The sequence below is a fragment of the Nematolebias whitei genome, chromosome 9 (genome assembly GCF_014905685.2).
Source record: "Nematolebias whitei isolate Nwh7 chromosome 9, NemWhi1, whole genome shotgun sequence".
NCBI lineage: Eukaryota > Metazoa > Chordata > Actinopteri > Cyprinodontiformes > Rivulidae > Nematolebias > Nematolebias whitei.
The window spans coordinates 34,250,926-34,262,706 of record NC_056506.1 but is presented as its reverse complement, the minus strand read 5'-3'; the positions used below and the strand labels follow the sequence as shown (position 1 = coordinate 34,262,706).

The 11,781-nt window shown below is 40.4% G+C and overlaps 1 protein-coding gene across 1 annotated transcript; it reads left to right on the top strand.

Annotated features, from left to right (window-relative positions):
- Nucleotides 1–1,984: 1,984 nt before the first annotated feature.
- On the top strand, nucleotides 1,985–4,877 carry camk2n1a (calcium/calmodulin-dependent protein kinase II inhibitor 1a). The gene is made up of 2 exons (XM_037681683.1): nucleotides 1,985–2,453; nucleotides 3,074–4,877. Exons 1-2 carry the CDS (start codon nucleotides 2,285–2,287, stop codon nucleotides 3,142–3,144), a joined length of 240 nt encoding a protein of 79 aa, XP_037537611.1. The 5' UTR covers nucleotides 1,985–2,284; the 3' UTR covers nucleotides 3,145–4,877.
- The last annotated feature ends 6,904 nt before the right edge of the window (nucleotides 4,878–11,781 follow it).

The following is an 11,781-nucleotide window of genomic DNA, read 5'->3' as shown; positions in this document are numbered from 1 at the left end:
ACACACACACACACACACACACACACACACACACACACACACACACATGCACATGCACTCAAGTCCTAAGTAATAAATTGATCCGGCAGCTCTAGGCTTGTTATTCGTGTTTTTCCCCAGCTGTAGTGTTCCTCCAGGAAGAACACGGTGTGTTTATACAATGCACGTGTGTGTGTGTGTTTAGCAGAGCTTGGTCGGCTCCTGGAGACATATAGGGAGGGGGTTAAGTGACTCAGCACAATGATTCACTTGTAAATGGGAGCTGTGCCTCAGTAGCACACACACAGATGCCCCCCATACACACAAACACACAGACACGCACACACACGTGCATGCACATGCATGCTTTTTCAGGGTGGATGCCCTTGTCAAAGATGATGGAACTGACTGAGGCTGATTATTAACAACTGCTGCCTGCTATCAGGGCAGAGAAGGAGCACAGACCAGCTGCACTCAGTCAGCTGGGTTTGGTGTTCAGAGCTGTGCATCATGAGCTGAGACACAATACAACTTACCATGTTTCTGACCCAAAAACATTCATGCATACATTCAGACGAGTAGAAAGATGTATGATTTCTCATGCAGAGAAACCAACTTGGACTGAACATTGTTGGATTTTTACCTGGATCATTGAGCATGAACTTTGGCAACTTGGTTAATGTTTTGTGGTAACTAGCATCCTTTTCATTAGCTTTAATTTTAGTTAGTTTTTTTTTTTTTCACACACAAAAAGTAACATTTTGAGTCCACTTTTCTCCAAAAGAACTTTATTAGTACCTGATGGGGAGCAGTGGTGTTCTCTTGTCTCAGCAGTTTGTTTCTCAAAGGGATGTTTCTGTGTGGAACCAGGCAGTATGCATGAACTTGTTTTATTTCCACTCTTAGGCCTGCATCTTTGTCCCAGAAATTCTAAAAGCAACATATATATCAAGACCACAGCCGTCACATTTGTATAATTAAAGAATACATTTAAAAGACCTCCTTTGTGTCAGCACAAGATAAGTTTCAGTAACACTGCATGAATGAACAGTGTCATGAACCGTATGACCCCGTTACAGTGCAGAAATGAACCATTTTCATGATCTCTGCTGAAAAAGAAACATCTCTAAACTATTTACAGGTCCATTCTTCAATAGTTTAACCAAAAAAAGTACAAAGTAAGAATTATTACAGAACACCAATGCTGTTCTTAACTCTGGTCTTTATTTCTAGAAGTCTACAAAAAATCCTAATAAACAGCAAAATATGACCAAATTAAAGAAGCAATGATAAAAATCCTACTCTACACATACTTAAATATATATATATATATTGGTTTCAATTTATGCATCACTTATTTGTTTGGAGCACAACTAAATCAGAACATTTTCATGTTTTATTTCCCCCTTTTAAAGCTAAAACCATGGCTCTTTACTGCAACATGCCGTTAGTTGTTGTGTCAAACCCATTCTGCTCAGAAGAAAGGTGATTGATGAAATCATAAAGGCTGTTCAGAGATATAAAGGTATGGGACTAACACAAAAAAGGTTACATGGTTTCATCTGGACCAGTTTCTTTAAGGGAGAAACGTTTCGTCTTCCATCCAGAAGACTTCATCAGTCTGTGGCCTGCCAACCAGATCTGTCCCATAATGTTGGCTTGAAACACAGCAACGAAGGCTACTTATGGGACAGATCTGGTTGGCAGGCCACAGACTGATGAAGTCTTCCGGATGGAAGATGAAACGTTTTTCCCTTAAAGAAACTGGTCCAGATGAAACGCTTTAACCTTTTTTGTGTTATCTACCTGGATGATTGAGCATACAAAATTTTTTTTTTTTTAATGGGACTAACGCATCTTAAAAAAGGAGGGATGAAACTAAACCTTTCGCCTGTTGGTGTCTCTCTCGCTCCTCCATCACTGCCCTGGCGTGCACGCACACGCATGCACGCTCTTTCTCTCTTTCTCTTCACACCCGGATGGATGACTTCACCGCTCTGCCTGGGTTTCCTTTATGATCCCGGGATCTCCCACTTCCCTCGCCAGACCTCAGCCAGCAGCACAAGCGGACGGATCTCTCTCTGCACACACACTCACACACGCACACAGATACAGCATCTGTCTGCAGCCAGCTCACATCCAGAGAGCTCAACACATTTTCACACACTTTTCAGTGAAGACCCCAGCAGGAGAGACACACACCAACAGCTCCAGCTTGCATAAAGAAGGATCTACAGCTCCTAGAATAAGGAAGACTGCTTTTCTCTTTCCTTGCTGGTGATTCTGTTCCAGTCTCGGTGCCACAATGTCTGAAGTGCTGCCATACAACGAGGGCAAAATGAACGGCTATGGGGCGGACAGTGAGGTCAGTCAGATGTCCTTTAGCTGTGGACTGCAGGACACAAGCGCCTTCTTTGCTGCGTCGCAGGCGAAAAGACCCCCAAAGCTTGGACAGATCGGCAGAGCCAAGCGAGGTAAACCACCATTAAACAAATCATTGTGCTTATTGAGGTTGCTGATATTATCAGGGCACCATAAGATGCTAATTATAGAGAAGTCATACATAGGCAAAAACAAGGGTTTAATTATTATTCTCTTTGTATTTGTTGTGTAATGAATAATGCACTCGTCTCGATCATTTTACCCCCACTGTGTGAATGTACCACCTTACTGCAGCTGCAGAATTTGGCTGTTTACATTCAAGAGATAATCTTCATGCAAGGACACACCCCACGTAGGCACTCGTTGCACAGTAGGTTTAAACCATGCAGAGAAAAGACTGGCTCGGTGCCAACAGCAAAAACATGTTTTCACCAGGTGTGCCTCCTGCCATCATGCTTGGTTTATTCCCTTACAGCTGCACTACAGTCACATCTGTCTGCATGTTTTTCAACACGCCATGTCCCCTTCCCCTAATAAGTCAGAGTCAGAGATCCTTTATTGTTGTTCGCACCACTCTAAGTCTCTAAGAAGTTCAGAAAAACAACATGTCAAGGCAGATTTGTAAAGGTGTATTAACAGTAATCTGATGTAATCTGATGCATCATCTAGGTTATCGTCAATGTAAACATCATCGCTCTTTTCTCCTCCACAGTGGTCATCGAGGACGACCGAATAGACGAGGTCCTGAAGGGAATGACGGACAAATCATCACCCGGCGTTTAAATGTCATCGATGCCTTGCAGACTTTTTTAATTTTTGATCACCGATTTGAAGCACTTGACGGCTGTGCATGTTCGAGGATTGCAGGAGAAAACGGCAGCTCGAAGTGTTGGCAGGAGGATGAAAAGAGGCAACGGAAGAGGAGGGAAGAGGTGTGAGGAGGGGATGGAGGAGAGAGGTGACGATGGACTCTGAGGGTGTGTGTGTGTGGGGGGGAAATTACCAAGATTTCTGGTGGGATTGCTGGCAATTCTCCAAACCGAGTCCCGATTTTTAACCGCCGGTGTGCAGCAGGATGTTGAGACGGCTGATACACGGCTCTGTATCTCATCCTCCGCTGGCTTAAAACGATGGATGAACTTGTCATTTCTTCACCACCATCTCTTTTCTGTTAAATGAAATAAATAAAGCGCTGTAAGCAACCAGACACTGCAACTAGAGGGTGAAGCAGCCCTATTTCAGTCAGTTGTACAGTAGCTATAAGCTCCCGGTCGCCTCTCCCACCCCGCAACAAGCAACAAGGCTTTGCTTTTGTTGATTCAGTCAGCAACGGTGCATTTCAAGGGAGCTGTCTTTCAGCACTGGTCCAATGTATTCCTGTTGTTGCTAATGCTTTATATAAAAATAAAAAAAACAACCAAACGCTCCTATTAAATAGAGGAGACTCATTCATTGTATGTATAAAAGCATATAACCGAGGACGGTGCAATGTTGATAACTTCTGTAGTAAAAACTCTCTTTGTTTGAGCATCTAAACAGCATTAGGCCACAGATTAAACCAGGCTATGTTCTTCTTCTTGTATTAACCATCTGTGGTTATGGTCTGGGCTGGCACCTTCATGTAGCAGATTTACACCTGCACATATCTTTCATTTTCCTTACCCTCTTTTACCGTTTTATTTCCAAATATTGACAAAAGCCAGCAGCCACGTGACGATCCTAGTCAATGTTTTAAATATTAGTTATGCGGATCGATGGGGACAATTTATTTTCTTTAATTTATTTAATTTGCTTTGAGATTCTTTGTTTCATCCATGTATAAACGCCGATTTTTCCCTCCATCTATTTGCATGAACGGTCCCTCCTGGTGCCAACGCAGGTGCCACCCACTCCTACCCTGGCACGCTTCTTTTTAATGAAAGTCATATTTGTATTTTTATATCTAAATATTTGTTATTTAAATTAAAGTATATGCTAGTCTATTGTCTTATAATTCATCAACACAACTATTTGTACTTCAGAGTAGGTATAATGAGAGACTGGGGAGGAATCCAAGATTTCAGTGGACTGGTCTCGCTCAGTATCACAGGTCAGGCTTTTTTAAAGACTAACTGAATGTGTTTGAGTTGTTTTGCACACATCAATGTTAAACTATTATTAAGAAATCGTATACTGTGAGTTAAGCTTCGTTGATGAATTTGTTAGAAAATGGCAGTTTTAGAGTATATTGCACTGTTTACGAGTATCCACAAATAACATGTTGTTATTTGACCTCTTTTGGAACATCATAGTTTTGATTTTTTTTTTAAATTATGTTTATTTTGTACCATTATTTTCAGAAAATGGTTTGTTGTGCATGAAATCTTAATATTTTCAACAACAAAAAAAAAATTAATTAAAAACAAGAACATTGTTTTACGAAGCAAAAAAGCAACAAAATGTCATGACATTCTAAGAATGAGTCATTGTATATTATGATGCCATTTTCACTGTATTTGGTGAATTAATAAATGGTGACAGAAAATGTTAATGCAATTCCTCCATGTGGCTTTTTTGCACCAAGACATTCAGTGGAGAGAGTATCAGAACAATGAGCCAGCACCGCAGAGAACAGGACTAAAAATACAGACATGAAGAGCATCTTTCTCTCAGATTTAACCATCACAAGTGAACATTACATCTTTGAAGCAATTGGAACAGATATTGCTGCAGCTCTGGGGCTGTAGCAGCATTTAGGAATAAATAGCTGTAATCTTAGTGACACAACGTTTTTAAATCAAAGGCAGAAATGAAATGGTGATCTATCTGTTGAGCTGAATCCGTTAAACCACAAAACTCTTGGGAGCCACAAGTGGCTGCATGGCCATCTATCAAAATTAGGGTGTACAGTGTCCTCATACACACAAAGACACACAAACTACAGTTAGTTTTCCACCTCTTATGTAACAAAAAAATAAAATAAAATAAAATAAAGGTATGGCAAATCTTTTTGAAATTAGGCCCACGAGCATCCTTTGGTGTCACGTCAACTGAGCCTGATCAGTGTGTCTCATTTATTGTCTTCTGATGAGATGACGCACCAGTCAGCAGCGTTTAATGGAAACCAAAGCACAGCAGCTGGTAAACAGAAAACTATCATGGCAACCTTGTGATGCGGCAGAAGCTGAGCCACTCATCTCAAACTGTTATTGATCTTTATTCACATTAGTCGGACTGCTGCACATCCGCTTACTCCTTTAACCTTTAGTGCTACCCCAGCCCTCTAGTAGAGCCTCTCCAGCCTGGGAAAATCTGCTCTTTAACTTATGTGATGTGTGAAATTTAAGGGAAAATTCCAGGTTGGATAAAAGATGAAACATTTCAACAAAGAAGAATCCATCCAGAGGACCTGACTTAACCTTGTTAGACTGTATGCCTGTAGCCTCGGGCAGGAAACTGGGTCAGCTGATATCACCTCCCTTCCACCTGTAGCACACAAACATGGGGCAGCACTGATAGCAACTCACCAGAGATTAATTTCCTTGTACACCCCAACGTTCCTCGAAATAAACAGGATAAATGACAGTTTACTGGTCCATAAATAGCATCTACAACAACAGGATACATCTATAAAAAGCTACATGTTCTGACAAAAACACATGATCAGAAATCTGTGTTTGCCGTTATAATCTGCTCTTTGCTCTAATAAAAGGAGCAACAAAACAACACGAGTGCAACTGTCTACAATCCCATCAGAAAGATTATCGACTGTCCCAATAACATCAGCACTGAGCTGAATAAACAAATAGCGTTATTGATCGTGCTGTTTTGGTTGCTATTAGTTTGCCTGTGTGGCGCCATGAACAAATGACACTTTAGATAGCCACAGCATCTGTGGTAGGCCAGAACCGGACTCACATATTTGGTCAGGTGTTGGATTGTGTCAGCTTGGCTTCACACTACTCACCGTGAGATGTGTGTGTGTATCTGCCTATACACATACAGCAACCTTGAGCACTAGTAACAGTGATGCTGTGTCATAGGGATACTATAGATAAAGTTAGATTTGTATTCTGGACCATCATTTACCAAACTGTTCATGCCTAAATTCAACTGTTCACTGTTGTAAAGCGCCATTATCCTTTCATGACTATGCCCAGAGTATCGCTATGGACTCAAACTCCACCCATATGTCGATGATGCTCAACTCTTCATCAGCACCAGTCCATCCACAATAGTAAAAGTGATCTCCTGGATGTTGCCCAAAAGACTCGATTCATGAAGGCTGGAGACGTTTTTCTGGATGTAAATGGCTGTTCCACCTGAACTTCCTACGAGGTTTGGAACATTGGTGTAATCCTGGACTCCACTCTCTTCCCTGACTCACACATTAAAACCCTTGTAAAATCTGCCCCTTTTCACATAAAAATCATCTCAAGACTTTGGGCGTTATTCCCAGACTCTGTGGCAGGAACTCTTATCCATGTCTTCATCACGTCCTGTTTGAGATGCCTGGTAAAGTTCTTGGTAGACTTCAGAATGATCAAAGTTCTCATTACCTCTCTAATTCCCTTCAACCGTACCCTCAATCCCAAAACCTCAGGTCTCCCAATGTTGGACTGCTCTCTGTCCATCATGCAAACAGAGCTCCCAATATGAAACCCCAACCTTCTGGAATGATCTGACATTCTCAACAGTTCATGTCTGGAAATATGTTAAAAAGCTCCTTAAATGTTACTTATTCACCAAAGTTCAACTAAATTTATCCTCCAGTCTCTAAGCTGACCCTGTGTCAGTCTTTTTGCTTATGTTATTATTGTTTTTATGATAGTTTATTAGTTTCTTTAGTCTAATCCCCTCTGTAAAAATGTCCTCGGGTTTCATGAAAGGGATTATATAGATTGTTGTTGTTTTAAAAATAAGTTCAGGCATACATTTTTTAAATGACTAACATTGTTCATGTTAAAAACCTCTACTTTCCCTAATATATTTGAAGAAAATAAGGCTTCAGTACAATAAACAAAGCCAGTGCATTCTTGTCTATAAGCAAAGCTCAATATTTATTGGTTTGCGACGCCCTCAGATTGTAGATTATTTCTCAAGAAAGGATCAGTTCTTCTGACAACCAGATAGTAACGATAACAAAGAAGCAAAATATTCCATTTAGGTATAATCTATTCTCTACTTTCAAATCTAATGTGTAAATGGTAACTTGATCTAAACCGCTGAAGTTTTAAGTAAGTCTGATGATTTCAATCAGAGGGGTGATTTTAAAAATCAACATCTTGTCATGCTTGAGATTAACTTATTCTCTGACAGGTTTGAACTTCATCTGCCTACATTCAGACAAGAAAGGACATCTATGATCTTTGTTACTTTCTCAAGTATCAACAAAGATCATTCGAAGGGTCGGCATCAGGCGTCTTCTAATGAACTATTCTCCACTTTAAGGTTGACTTGTGTTCATGGTGTTGAGTCCATCATCCATCAGGGAAACACTGAGAAACAGCAGGGCTGCAAAGACTACGGTACAGTTATCACAGTCTATCTTCAGTTTGTTAAAGATCACAAGGATAAGCCAGGAAAGAATGGGAAAAATACTCAAACAGTTTTATATTAGGAGAAAGAAATAACTCCAGTTCAGTTGAAGGAACTGTCTTATTGTGAAATGGGAGGTGGGGGTGGCATCATGGTATGGGACATGGTCTGCATCTGAATCTTTTATAAATTACACCACCACCTTCTAAAGGAAAGAACAAATATTTATTTGTTTGAATCTCTTTCTTTACTTTAAGGACAAATGTAATTATTTGGAAATATTTAAAATTAAAATTATGAAAAAAACCCGATGTATAGCAAACATACGATATCAGTGAGGGACACATTTGTCTTCATTGTAGTTCATGTAAATTATGGTTTTTCTGAATCATTTCAATGAGCCTTTGAGGTTGAGAAAAAAAAAATAATTCTTCTAATCATATTGATAGAAACAGGTATTGGACTAAACCCTTTATGTGTCAAACTCAAGGCCCGGGGGCCAAATGTGGCCCTCGTTGACATCTTATCAGGCCCCCAAGATGATTTTTTCAAACGTAAAATACTTTTATCGCTTTATTTTTTTCACTAGACTTTGATTATGATGTTTAAAGTGCAACAGAGAACGTTGAATGAGACCAATCAAACTCTTGTTGAGGAACTTGCAACCAAGAAAAGATGTTGGGTATCTGACTTGAGTTAATGTAGATTCTGAAACCGGTCCTTAGTTTGAAAAAGGTTTAAATTTTGGCCCCCCTTCTGTAAGTGAGTTTGACACCCCTGCTTTACAGCTTGCTGCTTATGAGGTACATCATGGAGAAATTCAGCCTTCTTTAAAACTATTTTATAGGATTTGCTGATAACAACATAAGCACTCCTGTGAATGAAATCAGATCATCTTGGACTGCTTCCTTCTGATTCTGACAGTCAGCCTTCAGTTTGGATTGTCAGAGGTCACGTCGCTGTTAGTTGGAGCTCACCTGGCAGATGGTGGGAGCGTGCAGGCCAGGCTGGGGCCAACACAAACATGCTGCAGATGCTTCCCCAGTGAGCCGCCTACTTGTGTGACCGCAGACAAGCTGGATGGAGACAAGTATCACCAGCAAGCTGGATTCAGCCAGCCAAACAGAGCAAAACACTGTAAATGTCATTGTAACCTCTGCCGCTCACGTACACAACCACAACATTTGCTCCACCCTGAGAGGACCTTCCATTAATATTCCTCCTCCTGTTACATAAGGCTACTATTCAATATTGCGCCATTATGCTGCCCCAAGAGACACTGTGTAGACATGCACTGCTGTTTCCCTTTCCCACAATGCTACATTTCACTCTATCATTTCTGTACTCGCCTGAAGCCATAGATCTTTAGAGATTTGGTCATTTTCCACATTTTATGTTGTATTAGAACTGTTTGAGTGCTTTTTAGGAAGGTTTACAAAGCAATTCCTAATGCAAAAAAAAAAAAAGAAAGCATATAGAGTTCTGCTTAAAATCACTACATTTGAGTTAAGTGAACATCCTTGAAATGTGGGTAGTAAAACTGTCCAATTTTAGGATTATTGCCACACATAAGACCATTTGAGGTGAAAAGTACTAAAACGGTGTTGCAAACTCAAGTGGACGAGGATGCTTTCATCAGAATACTGATGGGGGAAAAGCGCTTAAATTAATAAAGCATGTGAAATAATTTTACCAGGCCACCGTAATAAAAGGGCACACCTGTAAATGAGAAGGGCAGATCTATAAAACAAAAACAAATGAGCATATGAGTGTTCTTGCAGTCCACAGTTCAGCTAACTCCATTTGAGCAATACAAGTGCTTGGTGCTTCTGTTAAAGCATGCAGTCAATCTGTTTGAGTTGCATGGTTGGCCACATAACCTCCATAAAACAAATCATTCAGAGCCACATGCTGCATCCACAGGACGGGGGCAGGAGTGATGCAGAAAGTTAAAGAGACACAGAGAATCATTGCACATCCTGTAGATTAGTGCTGCTGATGCCCTTAGGCAATAAAGCGTGGAGGACAATAATCACCAGGAGGAAAAATATTTAGGCTTTGTGTTCTCACACAGATTTGTGCACGCAACCCGAGAAATAGAACAAGATCAAGTGAACAGATAAAAAAAAGCCTCTGTCCGATGGGCAGGATTTATGTTTAAATGATGACTAAACCTCTCCTGTCGCGAGGCTTTTGCTCTGCTCTGTGGTTACATAACCTAAGTCCAGTCAAGTAAAATCTCGCAGTGGGGTCTCTGCCACTGCACATCAGCCAGTCCCATGGAGACAGCTGCAGAGGAAACACTACGGCCTTCTGGTTTTTAATATATTCCTATCAGGACAGAGCAGAAGCTCAAGTTGGTTGAAAACTGTGCACGAATAAGAAAGAGGGGGGAAGAAAACCTCTCACTGTGCAGGGACTCGTCCAGCTTCCCCACAGAGTGATGACTCCATCAAATGTCTTCGTGTCCTCGTGCAGCGACGTGGCTGCAGCCCTCTCCGGTCGATAAGAAACCCATGGCTGTTGAAGACTTATATAAGCACTCTCCCGTTTCCACCCTCCCGGGTCAAGTAAGTGCCAGTCTGTTCCTGAACCCTCCTGCAAACGTAGTCGGGACTTTACACCCATTTGTCACCACAGAAACCAGATAGTTGCCAGATAACCATCGTGCATTGTGTACATGCTGGAACAGGACCCAATAACATCCAAGGTAGCGTATCAAACACATAAAATGAGAGTTTGTCAGGGTTTTAATACTTCATATAAAACATCTTCATTTTATTGGGAACACATTTGGATTAAAATCCCATCTGTGTGATAATTATTTCACTATTAAATCCTGGATAGATTTTTTTTCTTCTCACCACAGAAAATCCAACCACACGAACAGCTAATAGCATGACATTGTGGCTATGATGTCATTTTTCAACTAGTTGTATAAATATTGCGCAGCTGTTATCAGATCAAAAATTACTGTCAGTACAGAACACATCATAGCGGTATAAGTTTAAAAGGTTAAAGAGCTAATTCAGATTTTTGGATAGGAAAAGGTTCGGAGCAATTACTACCTAATTACTTATCTTAGATAGCTTTATGAATAACCTCAGTTTGGAGAAAGAGTAAAAGTCTGACTGGATTGAGGGGATTAGACTTAAGTGGTTTGCTGCTGGGAATAGGCATTTTTGAATGTGTAGGTAACTATTCTGTTTTGTTTTGAATATTAAATAAACCCCTAAATCTTATCTTGTTCTCCTGGTCCAGCCTAATCCCCTAATCCAAACACAAGATCATCTTGCAGCATTTAATGTGTCTCACAAAATGTGTGCATTTTATCCTTTACTAACGCAAAGCTAATTAATATAGCACAGCAACAAACTGTTCAAACTGTTTAAAGTCAGAGAAGGCAGTCCTAACGAGCAGTCTCAGCTGCTACTTTATGATTTAAAACCATTACAAGGTTTATATTTTATTTAAAAGAATGATAATCCTGTAATTTTCAGTTAGGTCATCTGTTGGATTGTATACCTGGATTATAGAGCATGGACTTTGTTAGTAAAAAATGATTATGTTAACACAGTTAGGACTTGCAGTAAATTAAAACTTACTCACCCCAAGTCATAAAGTAAAAAAAAACAACAACTTTCAAATTAACCAAAAACTTTGGGTCCTGCTGCTACCTGAGGATCTTTATCTTCTCCAGTGCTTCAACATGGAGGGGGATGCATGTATTCTGGCAGTACAGATGAGCTCACCCGTGGCTGTAGTTTCCACTTCATGATCCTTTCAAAATAAACAACATTAACAGAAACAGATTCTGGATGTTGTGAGTTTTTCCTTTTGGAAGGTTGGAAGTAGGTGTGGGATTCCTGGTTTCCCTCTGTCTGTTTGTGTCTGTTTGTCACT